The sequence below is a fragment of the Eretmochelys imbricata genome, chromosome 5 (genome assembly GCF_965152235.1).
Source record: "Eretmochelys imbricata isolate rEreImb1 chromosome 5, rEreImb1.hap1, whole genome shotgun sequence".
In the NCBI taxonomy this organism is placed as follows: domain Eukaryota; kingdom Metazoa; phylum Chordata; order Testudines; family Cheloniidae; genus Eretmochelys; species Eretmochelys imbricata.
In genome coordinates, this window is record NC_135576.1 from 122,506,225 (window position 1) to 122,525,225 (window position 19,001).

At 42.2% G+C, this 19,001-nt stretch overlaps 1 protein-coding gene across 1 annotated transcript in view; it reads right to left on the minus strand.

Moving 5' to 3' along the window:
- GRIN3A (glutamate ionotropic receptor NMDA type subunit 3A) overlaps positions 1-19,001 on the minus strand; it is a 92,578-nt gene that overhangs the window by 16,519 nt on the left and 57,058 nt on the right. The window contains exons 5-7 of the mRNA XM_077816495.1: positions 12,708-12,853; positions 10,915-11,030; positions 4,278-4,429 (exon numbers count right to left, since the gene is read on the minus strand). Of these exons, the coding sequence (XP_077672621.1) occupies positions 4,278-4,429; positions 10,915-11,030; positions 12,708-12,853 (414 nt within the window). The remainder of the gene's footprint in view (positions 1-4,277; positions 4,430-10,914; positions 11,031-12,707; positions 12,854-19,001) is intronic.

Below are 19,001 nucleotides of genomic sequence, written 5' to 3' on the forward strand. Positions count from 1 at the left end.
CGCTGGCAAGGAGAGAATAAAGTGTAGGAAGGAGCCAGGCGGCCACTGAGAGTCCCAGAGTAGTTGGACTGCAAGGGGAAGTGAGAGCGGGGAAGCGTCATCTGAAGGGTGTACTCAAGAGGGACTAAAAGGGGTCTAAAGTGCAGCTCGCCCTAGAATTGTGACAATGCAAGTAAAGCTGACGTGTTTGAAGATTCACAGAAAGGAAACGCACGAAGGCTGCGAACACAGTCAAACTGAAATGCTCCTTTGAACTGGAGAGAATTTTTGCAGACTTTTCTCCCCACTCTTCCCTTATCTCTTCTCATATTCATATTCTTAGCAGGCCATTGGGATTCTTTGACTGCTTTAGTAATGCCACCATTTCCACCTACCTCGGACAGATATGGTCTGAATAGCTACCATAGGATCCAGTGATCCTGACCCAGGTCTCTTAGCATCACACAGGACTGGGCTAAAACTACATAAAGTGCTTGATTGCAGGCTCATGAATATCATTTCTTTCAGTGGGCTTTGGATCAGTCACAACGTTACTGCAGTGTTTACAGTAGATGGACGTGCAGGAGCACTTCTCATATTAGTTTTGTGTGCTTAAACGGGTTATACTTCGAAAAATGACAAGAATGACATTATGGTTTCAATATTTAGTCTCTCTCAATATCTGCGGATTTCAGGTTGGTATTTCATCCATTGCAGGTCAACACATTGTTTGCTTTCCTTCCTGATTCATCCCTCATTAACTGAGTAGAAGCAGCACCTAAAAAGCATGTAGGTAATGATTCTTTAACAAAGGTCTGTGGAACCTTTTTAATGTTATAGCACTAGATGTCTCTATTGAGGTAATTATGTGCTGAAGTTCTTAATGTCTTGATCTATCCATGCATGTTTACAGTGGGCAAGAGAAAAGACCAACATGACCCCTCTTAACTGACACCCTCCCACCCTTAAAAAACAAACAGACGTCTGAAAAAATGTCATCACTTAAATGAATCCAGAAAGTAGCAAAACTCAAGGAGCATCTTCTCTGCAGCTTGCCTGGGCAGGTCCTATCTATCTTTCCCTCTTCTAATCTATTCACTGTCAGTTTTATGGTGGCACAGCCAAGAGTCCTGAGATTTTAGAGACAATCGTGAGGGCCTGAGAAATGCCCCGCAAACAAGAGCTCCTTGTCAAAAGTATAAAGAAACTGCGGCCGTAATTGCAGAACTGACTAATGTTGGGGATGCTTAAAATCTGGATTTGAATTCTATGTCTAGCCAAAAGTCTGATTCTGGAATTCAGTTGGCTCAATGAGATACTGATGCTAACGGTAAGCATCCTTATATCCCCACTCTCTCTCCAGACCCTACACTTGCAAATAAAATGCTCTAGATCAGGTGTGGTGCAGATCTTACATCTTTGGGTCTCAGGTAGTTTCTGCTTTTGTCTGTACCTGTCTAATATATTCACCCAAAAATTGTCTGGATCACTAAAAACTGTGGGAGCTTTTTTCGTTTTGTTGTTGTTTTTGGATGAGTGTGAAATGCTGTGATGGGTTGACTTGCAGAGGAGAAAACATGTAGCAATATTTCCCGTTCCTGAGATCTATTCTGCCTGACACGAAAGAATAGGTTATCTGACTATACAGCTGTTGTTTCAAAAGTCAAAGTTAATATAGCCCTAGACTGGATTAATTTCTCCAGAGGCTCCTGACAACCAGGTGTGTCTCCAGACCTGTCTCTTGCCCACTAGAACCCCACTTCTCAGTGGGATGGTGGGTCCCTTGCCCACCTCCATCGTTGAAGCTTTCAAAATGAACAAGGGGGTTTAATGACTACAGTCTTCTAGACATCTGTCAGTCAGTCTGTGAGAGCTGCATTGCCATCAGAATACCAGCAGACTCTGATTCTATTCAGTTCACTTTCATGAAGAGAACTGGCCATGCCCTGTGGAGTGCAAGGTCTGAACAGCCCCCTGAGGCTGCATGTAAATACATCTGTGTGGGTGAAAATGGAAAGAAGGAGGAAAAATTCCATGTTCAGCAGTTCCAATGAGAGTTGGGATCTGTATGGCACATTGCCAGCTGGTGGACCCTATAGGTCTCTAATAGAAAGTAGGCAAGAGAGAGAGAGAGAGAGAGATGGAGACAGAGGTTAGGGGTTCAGACACCAAAGTGATTCAGTTCATCCATTTTGTTGTCAATGTAACTGGGGGCGAGGCAAAAGAGCATTTCACCGAAACCTGAGATTCCCTGCTCCTTGGGGAGTTCTGTACTCAGGCTTCTGGGTACTACATGAAGAAACCCCCATTGCTAACAACCAGAGAACTACAGTCTTGTGTGATTAAATCCCATGATCAGAAACTCTAAAATTCAGTTTAATGAAGCTCCCTTATTATGGTCCCATGCTCGATGCAGTTCTATACTGGGGTGGAAAACAAACATTGCCCCGCTTCCATGGCAAAATTTCCAAAGGACTCTTTAAAAAGAGACTTGTCAAATATATTTGAGACTTGACTGCCCTCTTTACAATGCAAAAGCTTAACAAGCCAATTTAACATTTCATATGGAAGCACTCAAAAGTCGAGTTTGTCCCTGGCAGAAAAGGGTTTAAAATTTTAAGCAACTTGTGCTAATTAACTGCCATTGCCTATTGGCAATCATGATCAGGTTTAATTCAAGAGACTTGTTTTCAAATGTAAAATAACAGGAGATCACAGAACTAACAGGCTGTCAAGAGTAGATATGCTGCATTAAAAATCTGGCCTTTCCCCAAGAACATTTCCATTTGGATATTAATATAGTCTCCAGATAAACTGGATCAGAAATTGCCTGGAATAAGCGTCTCCCCTCTCACCCTGAAATTTATTTTCCTGGAATTTGGCTGAACATTAGAGACACAAAAGTCTGATAAGTTTTTTATAGAGGGAATTAAAAAAAATAATTAGTTAATTAGGTTCATGTTGACATTAATGAAAATACTAAACGCTGATGCAAGCTGCAAAATTTAGATACAGGTTCAGATCTGCACTCCACAAAAGTTTGAGAATATTCGTTTCTGGGTTTTTGTTTCGGCCAGTCTCTAGAACATGCTATTTGCAATTAGTGATGGATAAACCTCCAATAGCTTTAGTGGTTTAGATAGACCAAGGAATTTAGATGCTCATCTGAATCTTTTGGTCCTGGACAGAACTGGAGAAACGGAAATCCCACAAAATCAGGCTCTTGTGTGGAATTTTCGGGTCACCTCTTCGATTCCCAGGTAACACTGAGGGCTGGCGTAGGGCTGGGCTGAATCAGCTGAGAAAGGAACAGTGGATCCATGACTGTGTACTTCATATGAGCAGGAATAGACCGCTTGTATCTGGGTACAACCCTTTGGAACAAAACGTACGTAACATCATAACTTCTAAGCTACAAGCTCTTTTTAGGTTCCTCAAGACTTTTTGATTTTTTTAATTCACTTTTTAATCTTTTAACCCTTCGATTCTCCCAAGAAGACTACCTCTCTTCTCGTTCATATTAGATGTCTTTTTATTCGACAATGGACCATATCCTCAGCTGCTGTAAATTGGCTTAGTTCCGTGGACTTCAGGGGAGTCACACCAGTTTACTCCAGCTGAAGATTGGCCTTTTTTATACGTCAGCTTTGCTAAGTTATTAAAGATGCATCTACTTTGTTCGTACAATGATAGCTTAAAGCCCCCTATTTTTAGGTTCTAAAGTTCCAGTCCACAAATAAGAAAGTGTAATTAGCTGAAATCTTTGTTATCCTTGTAGCAGAAGGTATCCTCTGAGTTATACAGTAGGCACAGTTATATTAATAGAATAGCTGAGAATTCCCCCAGTCTGTTCTTTTTCCTGTGATATTCCTGCTGTCAACTACTTGAGAGAGTGACCAATGTTAGACTTCAAGTAGCCACTGTACAACTACACTAAACTGACTGCACTTAACGCATGCCTGTAGCTACGAGATCTGCCGAAATCTGCTTTTCTAACCACGTGATGCAACATTACACCTTGTATTTTGCTCTAACACACAGACAGAACCTACGTGGTGCAAGCATCACCATCCAATGCAACCATGCAATCTTACTCCTGTTATCCCTGTGCTCTGTTCCCTACCACACTGGTGTATTAGTAATCATAGCTCATCGAGCAACCACTTCAAGTCTTAGATTGTAATCACTTCCAGCCGGAGACTCTTGTCTGTTGATGTGTCATGAACCTTCCCAATAATAAGCAGCCAGCGCAAACCCCAGACACGGTCATTTCTGTGACCACTAAATGGATTGCTTACCTCAGTGACAGCAAAACTTCTTTTCCCACATGGCACTACCTTGTACCACTTGTCATGCAGCACGTCCATGAAGCCATGGGACTTGTATTGGCTTATCAGCTCAGATAGATTTGAGGTCAGTGGAGAATTTGGGGGAAGGCCAATGCCATATCCTAGGAGAAAATACAAATACAAGTTTGGTTGGTGTTGGTTGTCTATGAATAGTTGGTAGCAACACATCCTTTTCAGGTATCTGTGTGGCACAGCGAGGTACTGTGCTTTGCTCTGGGGTCCAAAAACCAGGTCCAAGGCTGTGTATTGGCTCATCTCTAGTGTGAAGGGGTCCAAACCCAAATGAGATTTCACAGTGCAAAACAGGGTCATGCAAACAGCATTTGTGCACACAAAATTACTCATGCAAATGACTAGGCCTGCAAAAACAAATGTGCACAATTAGAAGCCAAAGAAGTTCAACACAGTGATACTGCAACATGCATGTGAGCATTTTCTGAATGCCTTCATTTCAGAAACACAGTCTCTTCTATGCATTTGCTATGGGCCTCAGTTTCATTTATACCCAGACCTCTTTACATCATTCTGGCAATGTAAAAGGGCCTTCAAGTGGGGATAAAGTCCAAGCTGGGCTGGCATGATATTTACCAAAGGTGGTTTTTTACCAGGTAAAATCATTGTTTTGACCATCCTGGGGAAAAAAATGTTAGTCCCATTTTAAGGCATTTTCTATTTTAAAAATTGCTTGGCTAATGCACACCACATTACACTTAGTTTTAGTTAAAAATTCAAATTGTGGTTAAATAAGGCAATATATTCATAGATTAATTTAGGGTTGTACAAATGAAAAATAAAACTGCAGTGGGCGTGATGCTAATATATATAATTATAACATTGAACGTCGGAACGTCCGTGTATGTTTTGGTTTGGTATTTTCTCAAGGAAGTTATACATGCCTTGACTCAAATGTCAGTTTCCACTATCATATAAACAAAAGTCAAAAAACCATTCGATTATATGAAAATGGCAGCAGTGCAGAGCTGTAGGCTTGAAGCATTAAGCAACCAGAAGCATGCGAGAGTTGCAGACCGGATCATTTCATCATAAAGCGTTCTGTAGCAGAAGACCGATTTTGATGTGGTGGCTAGACCGAGACTATTCCTCAGTTTTGAATGGATGTATCCGAAGTTTGAAAAGATTTGTTCTACGCTGGCTGAACTTGATGGACACTGATGCAATTATTTTTCCTGATTTAAGCCAGTATTTTCCACTGCCCCTTCCTAAACTAGTTTTTCCACAGGAAATTGCCATCCCTGACTCCAACGACTTTGAAGACACTTCACACTGCCAGAGCAGCACAAGGTGGCCTTAGTGTAAATTGGAATCTGGCCCTATATTTCTTGATTAGAAAGCATCTAGTACAGGTGCAGACAAGTATTTGGACTCTGCAATGGAGAATTGTGTAGTATTTACTGAATTATTTAAAAAATGTACTGAGATTTGTGCGATTTTATTGCAATAAGATTTTATTGCTATACCTCACAATAGCTCAATACCCCGTGGGTCTGATTCTCATTCCCACTGACTACGGCAATGTCTACACCCACAGCAGGGAGCTGTGATTCCCAGCTCAGATAGACATACAGATGCTAGCTCTGCTCAAGCTGATGAGTGTATATATCAACCCAAACCGGGAATTACAGCTCCCAGCTCCAGTGTAAACATAGCATAAAATTCTGCTCTGGCCATGGAAAGGGACTTTAAACAGGCACCCATGTATTTTTATATCCACTTGAAGGTCCTTTTACACTTCCAGAGGGCTGTAAAAAATCCTTGGTGCAAATGAGAAACAGACTCAATAATTCTATTTACTGAATGCCACACCTTAGAAAAAACAACCCTGGTTTTTTTATTTTTAAAATAGCCTAATTTGTACACATGAAGCATGCAGTTGTGCACATTACAAGGTGCGTATGCAGTTACTTGTTTAATTTGCCAGCAGGAAATTACCAATTGCTTGTACAGCTACTCTTTTGACATATGCGGCTCCATGGTTTTTGGGTTGCAGCTTGGATGCACACTTTTTAAAGTGTAGCCTCTTCTCACAAACGCTGTACCAAAAATGTTTTTTGGACAGAGATGGAGATGCAAACTGAACACTAGCAGGAAGACTGCAGCCCCAGTGGCTTGCTACACAATGAAGCGAGGTAGCATTGTGGTGGGTATATAGCTGTCAAATGATGGCACCTTTGTTATCTGTTTCAGAGTAGCAGCCGTGTTAGTCTGTATCCGTAAAAAGAAAAGGAGGACTTGTGGCACCTTAGAGACTAACCAATTTATTAGAGCAGAAGCTTTTGTGAGCTACAGCTCACTTTATTGGATGCATGCAGTGGAAAACAACTACAACTACAATACCCACCTGCTGAAGTGAAGAAACAGATTGACAGAGCCAGAGGAGTACCCAGAAGTCACCTACTACAGGACAGGCCCAACAAAGATAATAACAGAACATCACTAGCCGTCACCTTCAGCCCCCAACTAAAACCTCTCCAATGCATCATCAAGGATCTACAATCTATCCTGAAGGACGACCCACCTCTCTCACAGATCTTGGAAGACAGGCCAGTCCTTGCTTACAGACAGCCCCCCAACCTGAAGCAAATACTTACCAGCAACCACACACCACACAACAGAACCACTAACCCAGGAACCTATCCTTGCAACAAAGTCTGTTGCCAACTGTGTCCACATATCAATTCAGGGGACACCATCATAGGGCCTAATCACATCAGCCACACTACAAGACGCTCGTTCACCTGCACATCTACCAATGTGATATATGCCATCATGTGCCAGCAATGCCCCTCTGCCATGTACATTGGCCAAACCGGACAGTCTCTACGTAAAAGAATAAATGGACACAAATCAGATATCAAGAATTATAACATTCAAAAACCAGTCGGAGAACACTTCAATCTCTTTGGTCACTCGATTACAGACCTAAAAGTGGCAATCCTCCAACAAAAAAACTTCAAAAACAGACTCCAATGAGAGGCTGCTGAATTGGAATTAATTTGCAAACTGGATACAATTAACTTAGGCTTGAATAAAGACTGGGAGTGGATGGGTCATTACACAAAGTAAAAGGATTTCCCCTTGTTTATTTCCCCTCCTACTGTTCTTGTAAACTGCTGGAAATGGCCCACCTTGATTATCACTACAAAAGGTCCCCCCCGCCCCACTCTCCTGCTGGTAATAGTTCACCTTTCCTGATCACTCTTATTCATAGATTCATAGATATTTAGGTCAGAAGGGACCATTATGATCATCTAGTCTGACCTCCTGCACAATGCAGGCCACAGAATTTCACCCACCACTCCTGTCATAAACCTCTCACCTATGTCTGAGCTATTGAAGTCCTCAAATCGTGGTTTAAAGACTTCAAGGAGCAGAGAATCCTCCAGCAAGTGACCCGTGCCCCATGCTACAGAGGAAGGCGAAAAACCTCCAGGGCCTCTTCCAATCTGCCCTGGAGGAAAATTCCTTCCTGACCCCAAATATGGCGATCCGCTAAACCCTGAGCATATGGGCAAGATTCATCAGCCAGATACTACAGAAAATTCTTTCCTGGGTAACTCAGATCCCACCCCATCTAATATCCCACCACAGGCCATTGGGCCTATTTACCATGAATATTTAATTACCAAAACCATGTTATCCCATCATACCATCTCCTCCGTAAACTTACCGAGTTTAATCTTAAAGCCAGATAGATCTTTTGCCCCCACTGCTTCCCTTGGAAGTCTGTTCCAAATCTTCACTCCTCTGATGGTTAGAAACCTTCGTCTAATTTCTAGTCTAAATTTCCTGGTGGCCAGTTTATATCCATTTGTTCTCATGTCCACATTGGTACTGAGCTTAAATAATTCCTCTCCCTCTCCGGTATTTATCCCTATGATATATTTATAGAGAGCAATCATATCTCCCCTCAACCTTCTTTTAGTTAGGCTAAACAAGCCAAGCTCCTTCCATCATTCTTGTTACAGTCTGTATGGTAACACCCATTGTTTTATATTCTCTGTGTATACAAAATCTCCCCACTATATTTTCCACTGTATGCATCCGATGAAGTGAGCTGTAGCTCACAAAAGCTTATGCTCTAATAAATGTGCTAGTCTCTAAGGTGCCACAAGTCCTCCTTTTGTTATCTGTGTATTGCACCTTACATTTCTAAAAACTTTGGTGTCCACGTGATAGAGCACTGCATTGGGACTCAGAAGACTTGAGTTCTATTCCCTGGCTATGCCATTGGCCTGATAGGTGACCTTGTGCAAGTCCCTTTGCCTCTCTGTGCCTCAATTTTCCCATCTCTAAAACGGGAATAATGATACTGACTTCCAATTGTAAAATGCTTTGAGATCTACTGATGAAAAGCACTCTATAAGAGGTTGGTGTGTGTGTGTTTGTTTTCCTCCAAGTTCCTGCAGCCTGTATAACTAGCTGTACAGAAGAGACATACACACTGTTCCAAGGTGGAAAATTTACTGGTGTCCTTTTGTTTTCCTTAATCTTAAAGATAAGCAGTTCAGACTGGAAGTATATGGCTACTCTGTGTGTGGGGAAAAACACAAAGGACAGCACAAAATAACAAGTACAATATGCATCATAACTATGTGGCAGTTTGATGGTCGAAGATGTAGTGTCTGATTTTATTATTTATTATTTTTACTGTTCCTGACTTCAATGGATTCAAAGTTTTGTAATTTTGTAGGTATCGCCATAAAGCAAGTAATTTTCTCACATGCATGCTTAATTAAGTATAAACCTAACTGCTGATGGATAGACCGATTTATGACCATTATAACCCCTGGTGGGAAGTAAAAATGGATTGCTTTTTAATGTCCTAGTGTGCTATAAAATGGCAACAACTTAGTCTCACTGTTCAATTCCAGCAAAAGGGATTTGCTATATGGTTGGCATCTTTGGTGCCTCTAGATTGAATGATTAAACTAATCAGCTTCCATCAGTTTCATCTGTTTAGGTTCTGGGAGAGGTCTCCTTGCCTTGTGATGGTGCAACTGGATTGGTTGTTCTTGGAAGGAGGGGGAAAAAATCATTTCCATGGACCATCCATCACAAAAATGAAGCCTGAGGTCTAATAGCTGCTAATGTGCTTTGCAGGGCTGGAGCCTCTCATTGATAAGTTTTGCTTTCAGACTGCAATGCGAAGCTGTCTGTGTGTCACTGTTAATATACTGACATTTTCAGAGGTCAGGTAACTGGAGAGGGTGAATTAGTTATTTTAAATCAAGCTCCAGCCCCAGCTGAATAATCAAGCTGACTGTTTGAAAGGGGGATTATGGGAATCCATTCTGGGGGGGTGAGTGTGCCTACAGAGGGGGAATGGAGTTTTTGAATTTGTCAGTAACCATTATGGGTGAAAAGTCTTTCAGTATCATAGAATATCAGGGTTGGAAAGGACCTCAGGAGGTCATCTAGTCCAACCCCCTGCTCAAAGCAGGCCCAATCCCCGATTTTTGCCCTGATCCCTAAACGGCCTCCTCAAGGATTGAACTCACAACCCTGGGTTTAGCAGGCCAATGCTCAAACCACTGAGCTATCCCTCCCCCCAATATAATAGCTATGTTATTCCATCCTGAACTGTGAAAAAGAGTCTCTCCTGTCTGACAGTGGTGCAGGTATCATTTCTTTTTCAAGTATAGGGTCAATTTCTATTCCCTGAGGGAAGACTGTATACACAGACTTGGTGCAGGGTGATCCACTATGGATGTGGTAGAAATACTACCACCAAGCACTTATCACAACTTTTGGGCTGCAGTAGTTCTTCAATGCAAAGGGATATGGCCAGTGGATCTACCTAGCCATTGACCATCAAAGTATCTGCCTCTCCCTTGCAACAATGAAGAAATAATCCTTGGGGATCACAGCTCTATGGGCAAGACAACAACATCTGTTTGCACCAGTCCTCTGGCATCCTATGTCCAAGCACAGTCAACATAGATAGGTTCTGATGCCTTCAAGGCTTTCCATTCCCACACAGGAGCAAGCAGGATTAGCCCCATAGGCACAGATAAATCCCAGTGGGGAAGCTGTCCTTATAAAGAAATACCACCCCATTTTATAGCAATAGACTAAACCTCTTACCATAGAGTTACTTTAATGTTTGGGCAATTACTGAGCATGTCTAAGCATTTTGTTGTATAAGGGCCACTCCCCTAATGACAAAGCACCCTTTCAGCATGCTGTGTTCTCCTCTTTAGCCTACATAGGACTAGTCTGAGATTAAATATTTAGATGGCAAGCTCTTTGAGAGAGACTTTTGTTCTGTGTTTATACAGTGCTTAACATAATGGGGTTCCCTGAGTGGGGCTCGTAGGTGCTACCACAATAATAAATAACAGGGAGACAGAGAACGTACAGTAATGTAATAGGCAAGTGATTTGAAAGCTGAAATTAAAACATTGAAAGACAAATAAGGGGAAATACTGGCTTCACTGAAGTTGATGGGAGTTTTGCTATGACTTCAGTGGGGTCAGGATCTGGCCGATATTCTTTAATTCTGATGTCTGCATTCCATGTTGGCAGGCAGAATGTATCAGAAGGAGAAGGATACTGTCTGAAATACCTTCAATGGCAAATGGTTTCCCCACTGTCAAAAGTTTGCAGTCAGCATCTATTGATACTTCATAATCTAAGAGTGCTTTATCCATGATGAAGGCATCTAGTTTCTCTGGATCATGCCTGTATTCAAGATCAAAGTAAGAAAATAGAATCAATACGAGCAGCTGTACAGTTGTGTTCATTGATACAGAAGCTATTGTTTCAGGGGTGGAAACCAGGAATATATTTGATCTAGTTCTTAGGAAGCTTCCAATATAAACCCAACACGAAACCAAGCCAAAACCTACGTTATAAGCCCAATAAAGACGAGGATCAGGGGCTATTGATATAAACACAGAATTGAGTTAAATATCAAAGACTGAAAGGTTCATGTGCAGAGAGGTTGATCCGGCTCGCAGAATATCCTTATAAGGACCAGTTCTGTTCACTTGACATATCATTGACTTGGAAAAAGGAAAGTGCAACAGGGTGAGAATCAAATTGAGTTCCTTGCACAGTAGCACAAAGACCACAGGGGAGGAAACCAAGAATCTCTAAGGCTGTCACTCAGGCTCGGTTTCCTTATGCTGCTTCTAACATCTACCTACACTATCGTAAAAGTTAGAGCTGGGCAAGTCCTACGAAAGGTTTTCCATGAATACATGCTGCTATTTTAAAATGAATGTCCTTCATCCAGGCTTGCTTTTCTCTTGTATTTGTATTCCATGAATATTCAGATGACTGAGTTTCACTGGTATGAATGTTTTATGGAAAGCAAATTTGAAAGTACTGAAAGCATGTGTGGAAATGTGCACCATGTGTTCTCATCCAATCAAAGAAAAAAAAAAAACAAGTGCCCAAATCCCCAACTGGCAGATATCCACTGGCTTCTGTGGAACTATACTGAATTACATCAGCTGAGGATGTGGCAGAGTTTTAGGAGTTAATTATGCAAACCAATCAGAGCGTCAGAAAAATTATTAAAAAATATAATCACAGGCAATTTGTTATACAGATCACCATGGGATCTAAACTGTGGGTAATGATGCCCATGATTGCAGCCTCCTATCTGGTAATGTATGTAATCAATTGCAAAACATTGTGAGGGAAACGCATTTGAAAGCACACTCCTTTCTGGAAGCATGAGGACTGATGGTGGAAAATTATAAGGCTGATCTAATGTCACTAATGTTCTTATTTAAATGAATAGCTAATTCCTTTATAAGGAATCTCTGTTTGGGGCAATCCACCTATTGCTATTGTGTGGGAGACACTGAGATTTCTAATGTTTGTTTTTATCAGTACTTTGCACCTGGCTCGTGGATAGTGCCCACTGCCTAATGAATCTCTTCCAAGCACTGACACCTGCCAGGATTTATTTTGCCACCAGTTAGCAGCAGAAGGGTCATCTTGGCACTGTAGTTGCAGTGGAAAGGGCTGCTTTGCCTGAGGACAGCTATTCATGCTGTCATTGTTACTTTGGCACTTCTCCTTTCCAGTGGTGGAGAATGAGCTTGTGCCTTCTTCACCATCTCTACCATGCCAGCGCAATGCTGCTGATGCCTTTGAAAAAGGAAAATCGGATACGATCCAGGCAAGCAAAGTTTGTTACCCATTAAAAAAATATACAAAGCAAGATGAATCTAGAAAGCATGTACAGAGGACACTCAGAATAACTAAGACCCATTGAAGTAAATGGAAAGTTGTCCACTAGCTTCAAGGAGCTTTGGACTAGGGCCTTGGTGCAGCCAAGGACTGTGAAATTAATTGCTCTTTGATCAGCCTGTTATCACATGAAGCTAGCATGCAGAGACTCACTTCAGGTGCTCCACTCCATCAGGAGTTGCAGGTACATTGTACCGTCTCATGTACTCATGCATCTCTGGGAAGCTCTGCCTGACATAATCTTCAGCGCTGCTTTCTCGCACAGTTCCAAAGCGAAATCCCTGGGAAGGGTGGTGGAACTAAGAAATAGGAAAAGACAGAGCAGCCAGTAATTTGTCTCACTCACGTTGAGTAACCTCCATTCCAGGCCCACTCTTCTGTGCTCTAAAGACAGCTACACAGATTTTACAGATGTGTTTTAATGGGATCATAGACACCATCATAGAGACGCATACCATCTTCAGGACCAGTTAATGTCAGCTTACCAGTTACATACTCTTAGGATCTGCAGTAGGGTTGTGAAAAAAATTCCCCTTGAGCCAGAGACCACCCCATATCCAGGTGGCGTTCAGTTCTGTTCTCTACTTGAAGCCCAGCCTAGGTTTGAGGAAAGGGTCATGAGAGTAATTTAAAGAGAAGGTTGAGGGGTGACTTGATTATTGTGACTGCATGAAGTGGAAAGGGAAACAGAGCAGAGCTGTGTGAACCCTGTGGGAGTTGTGGGGTGGGGTGTTTGGAGGGGGAACATTCATAGAGATTCTTAGATTTCAAAACCAGAAGGGACCATTGTGATCATCTAGTCTGACCTTCTGTATAACACCAGGCCCTAGAACTTCCTCAGAATAATTCCTAGCTCGGATCTTTTGGAAACGCCTCCAATCTTGCTTTAAAAATTGCCAGTGCTGGACAATCCACTATGAAGCTTGGTAACTTGTTCTAGTGTTTAATTGGCCTCGCTGTTTACAAATTTAAGCCTGTATGTACCTAAGTGGGGAATACATATTTGCTAATGGGCCCTTCAATCTAGCAGAGAAAGGGGTAACATGATCTAATGTCTGGAAGTTGAAACTAGACAAATTCAGACCGGAAAGAAGGCTTAAATGAATCAAACTGTACTATAGAACCTCTGTGGATAGAAATTCCATGACTAATGAATAACGAGTATAGCAGTAGGAATATACGACCGACTACCTGACCAGGATGATGATGGTAACTGTGAAATGCTCAGCGAGATTACAGAGGTGACAAAAAACAGAAGACCCAGTAATAATGAGGGATTTCAGCTATCCACGTATTGACTGGGTACATGTCGCCTCAGGATGAGATGCAGAGATAAAATGTTCTAGTCACCATTAATGTCTGCTGCTTGGAGCAGCTAGTCCTGGAACCCACAAGGGGAGAGGCAATTCTTGATTTAGATCTAAGTGGAGCACAGGATCTGGTCCAGAGAGATGAATATAGCTGAATTGCTCGGTAATAATTAAACATTTAATACATTTAAACATCCTTGTAGGGGAGAAGTGCCACAGAAATCCACCGCGGTAGTATTTCACTTCAAAAAGGGGAGCTAAACAAAAATGAGGAAGCTAGTTAAACGGAAATTAAAAGGAACAGTCACAAGAGTAATATGCTGGCAAGCCGCATGGAAACTATTTAAAAACACCATAATGGAAGGTCAAACTAAATGTGTACCCCAAATAAAACACACACACACACAGAGTAAGAGGACCTAAAATATGTCACAATGGCTAAAGAGCATAGTAAATGAGGCAGTTAAAGGCAAATCCTACTGAGGAAAATAGAAAGGAACATAAACTCTGGAAAATCAAGTATAAAAGTATAATTAGGCAGGCCAAAAAAGAATTTGAAGAGCAATTAAAAAAAGACATGCAAACTAACACAGGACATTTCCCCCCACTCCCCATCTTCACATAACACAAGAACCAGGGGTCACCCAATGAAGTTAACAGGCAGCAAGTTTAAAAGAAACGTAAGGAAGTACTTCTTCACACAATGTACAGTCAGTCTGTGGAACTCATTGCCAGGGTATGTTTGAAGGCCAAAAGTATAACTAGGTTCTAAAAAGAATTAGATAAGTTCATGGAGGATAGATCCATCAATGGCTATTAGCCAAGATGGTCCAGGATGCAACCCCATGCTATGGGTCTCCATAAACCGCTGTCTGCCAGAAGCTGGGACTGGATGACAGGGGTCGGATCACTCAAAAATTGCCCTGTTCTGTCCTTTCACTCGAAAGCATCCATCTTTGATTACTGTCGCAAGACAAAATACTCAGCTAGATGGACCATTTTGGTCTGACCCAGAATGGCCCTTCTTATGTTCTTATGACTCAGTAGAAAGATGGACTGAATGATTATGGAAACTAAGCTAGGATTGAAACAAACTGGAAGGGCGCTATGGGGAAGGTTGCAGTTCTGGACATGTTCTGAGTATAACCAAGATTTCAGTCTCCAGGGCTGTCAGCCCAGTACCTTTCAGATACACTAAATTCACACACAAAAACAGTAATTTTTAAATTGTGTTGTGTGTGCTCTGATTATAACTGGATTCATTTTACTGTGTTACAGCCCTTGGTCGCTTCTTGAACTATTAGGCAGTTCAGGGAGTTGACCTTGGTAAATTTCCAGTGCACATCAATTGCTAAATACCTGGAGTGGAATCATGTGAAAACACCTAGCTGATTGTAGAATACAGTAAAGGCTCAATCCTGCAGAGTGCTGAGCACTCTTGTGGGGAGCTGAGTGGCCCCCAGCTCCCATGGAAGTCAGAAGGAGTCGAGTGTTCTCATCACCTTACAGCAGTGCACAGGGTCAAGCTTTTGCGCAAAGGAAATCGAATGATGTTAAGGTTCAGTGAATAGTTTTCCACTCACTTCCCCAGGAGTCTCAGCAAGAGCTTTGCAAACAACACTATGCAATAAAGAATATGTCAGTCTAAACAGTCCTGCTCATTGTGGAGAAGAGCACGCCAAAAAAGCAAACGTCAATCTGCCGTCTGCCTGTCACATATGTGTCTAGTGTTAGACGAGAGCAAGCTGGGATCCAGGGGAAAGGATGTTCTTGCTCTGGTGCAGGGGCTTAGATATTACCTATATAGACTAGAATATGGCATGGGCGATTAGTCCAGAAGTTCCTTTCCATCCCTCATTGATGATCCCCTGGCTAAAAATATTTCACTGTCCACTGAACATAAAAGCTAGCCCGCTGGACCAGGCCATTGGCCTTTTCTAGCTCAGTATCCTGACAGGCCGTGTCTACGCTGCTTCTGGGGGCGAGCCTTCCAACATGGGCCCACAGACTTGTGCTAATAGGGCTCATGCTCGCTCTAAAAAGAGCAGATTAGATGTTGCTTTGACATAGCGGGTCAGGCTGGAGATCGGGCTCTCCAGGGCCTTCCCTTCCCTTCCCCTCCCAGACATCACCCCCCGCCCCCAGCTCCCGCCCAGGTAGCCCAAGCCACAACATCTACACAGCTACTTTTAGAGCACTATCATAAACCCTGTTAGCATGAGTCTGTCTACACAGACTTGGAAGGTCACCCCCACATGCAGTGTAGATATGCCCAGCGGCCAGTACCAGCTGCGTTGGTCTGTATTCTGTTGCTGTGGGGGGCGGTCTCTGAACACCTCATGGTTTTGGTAATTTTATAAAGTGCCAAAAGGCACGAGTGGCAGGGATTGGTTGGGTTGGTGGTTTGGTAATACATTAGGGAGCCTAGTGTTGACAGTTCAACACCAGCTCAAGTCATGAGTCTCTGATGACTCTTTATGAAACGAGTTAGAGGGCTCAGTCCGTTTCCAAGCAGACAGGTGTTCACATTACATAAACCAGTCACCACCGGGAGCCCTGATTGGTGATCTCTTTCGGCATGGTTTAGGGGTCAAGGATGGGCATGAAGACCGGACTACTCTCCAATCCTTCAAGGAAGAGTGGAGGTATTTGGTAGGTTTTATGTGGAAGACTGTACTGCTGCAGCTCCTGCAGCATCTGCTCCGTGGAAGAACTCAGGGTATCTGTCGCCGGACCTCTCAGAGCGGAAATCGTTCACAGACACGCTGTCATCTGTATCTGGTTTTTTTTTAAATTCATATGTGAATTCAAAATAAAATGGGTGACATTCAGCCCCATGCAGAGAACCAGCCCAAGGCCCTATTTTGAGGATCAGTGGGACTTCACTGGTGCATAGGGCTTGTGCTGACTCTGTAGATGGGTGAATTTCACCCAGTGTGAATAAAGCTTTTCTATACCTCCTTTTCTTGGATTAATGCTTTTCATCTGCTAAGTGTTTGGCAACAATTAAGTTTCATAACACCTGTGAGAGAGGTAAGTCAGTCACCTCATTTTAAGGGTGGGGAAACTCAGACTGAGAGACTGAGCGTTTGATTTGCAGAGTACCTAGAACTTTCAGGGAAGTCAAGTGAAGTTGTGTGTATGGAGGGGGGGGCTATCTTCTCTGTTTCTTCAGGTACTGCCTGACTCCAGGAAGAGGGAGCTCCCCTATCCCCCTCACCCCAGGCTCTCTGCCTTCTTCAGAGTTTAAGGGAAGAGAATACTGCTAACTCCAAATTAAGAGTCAACAGCAGCTCTCTTGCAATTTTTAGTAAAGAACCTAAAGCCTGTGAGGCTTTGGGAAGAGTGTACCCATGAATTCCTCCTCCACACAAGGGAGGTTTCATAGTACTTATGCATGAGACATTAAGTGTAGTTGACTTCAGCAGAACCGGACTCTGCACAAAGTGCTGTCACATGCACAAAATTAACTTGGAAAAAAATATTGTTTTTCTCTAATCTCCTTCAGGCACAGGAATGTTAAGGGTTTTGTGTCTCAAAAGTAGGTACAAAACTGTTGGATGAAAATCTGAATTTTTTTCAAGTTGACAGTATACCTTTAATATTTTCTTTTAGTCTTCTCTTGAGAAAACTCTGCACCTTCAAAGTATCTTTACATTTGTTGCAAACTCTTGATATTTTATTATGGCTCTCACAAAATGTGGTGCGCTTTCTAAAGCCTCAGCTGCTGGAGTCATGTGATGAGAGAATCTCACCTTTCATTTTAAAAAAAGCTTTCAGCATTGATGGTTTCAGAGAGAGGCAAGAAAACATGACCTTTAGAGACTCAAAAAACAAATGGCAAATAAAATAGCCCAAAATGTAGTATTTTTTTTAAAAAAAACCTCATGATTTTTTGGGCCTGCTTCATTAATTTTGAATGCTTGGTGTTGGCAATAGCATGTAAGATAACTGGTGTATTTAAAGGAAATTGCTGTAGGGAACTTAAAGTTGCATGTATTGTTAGTGTAACCAAAGAATACACTTTATTCCATTTTATTTTTAATTTGAAGTCTAGCCAAACTTTGAAAGGTAAATAATTAGGATGCGGGGGACTGGTATCTCTCTAGATTTACCCTGTGCTGTACAGTCACAGTATCCTGGAGACTTGGCTAGGAAAGCTTTTACTGCAGACCTGCCTTCAGTGATTCAAGTCTGATTACATCTAAATGAACTAAAATGCTGCAGATTCAGCTCCGGGCTGCTAACATGAGCTTTCTGGCAAAAGCGGTTAGGGTTAATAAGCCTCTGTCATAAATATAAAGGGAAGGGTAACCACCTTTCTGTATACAATGCTGTACAATCCCTCCTGGCCAGAGGCAAAACCCTGTCACTTGTAAAGGGTTAAGAAGCTAAGGTAACCTCGCTGGCACCTGACCCAAAATGGCCAACAAGGGGACAAGATTCTTTCAAATCTGGAGGTGGGGGGGAACAAAGGGTTCTCACTGTCTGTGTGATGCTTTTGCCGGGAACAGATCAGGAATGCAGCCTGACAGTGCCTGTAAAGTTAATAAGTAATCTAGCTAGAAAAAGCTTTAGATTTTCTTTTGTTTAATGGCTTGTAAAATAAGCTGTGCTGGAGGGAATGTATATTCCTGTTTTTGTGTCTTTTTGTAATTTAAGGTTTTGTCTAGAGGGATTCTCTATGTTTTGAATCTGATTACCCTGTAAGGTATTTATCATCCTGATTTTACAGAGGTGATTCTTTTACTTTTTCTTTAATTAAAATTCTTCTTTTAAGAATCTGATTGATTTTTCATTGTTCTTAAGATCCAAGGGTTTGGGTCTGTGTTCTCCTGTACCAATTGGTGAGGATTATTTTCAAGCCTTCCGCAGGAAAGGGGGTGTAAGGCTAGGGGGGATATTTTGGGGGAAGACGTCTCCAAGTAGGCTCTTTCCCTGTTCTTTGTTTAACACGCTTGGTGGTGGCAGCATAGGGTTCAAGGACAAGGCAAAGTTTGTACCTTGGGGAAGTTTTTAACCTCAGCTGGTAAGAATAATCTTAGGGGGTCTTTCATGCAGGTCCTCACATCTGTATCCTAGAGTTCAGAGTGGGGAAGGAACCTTAACAGCTTCCTATCCAGTCAGATGTATTATT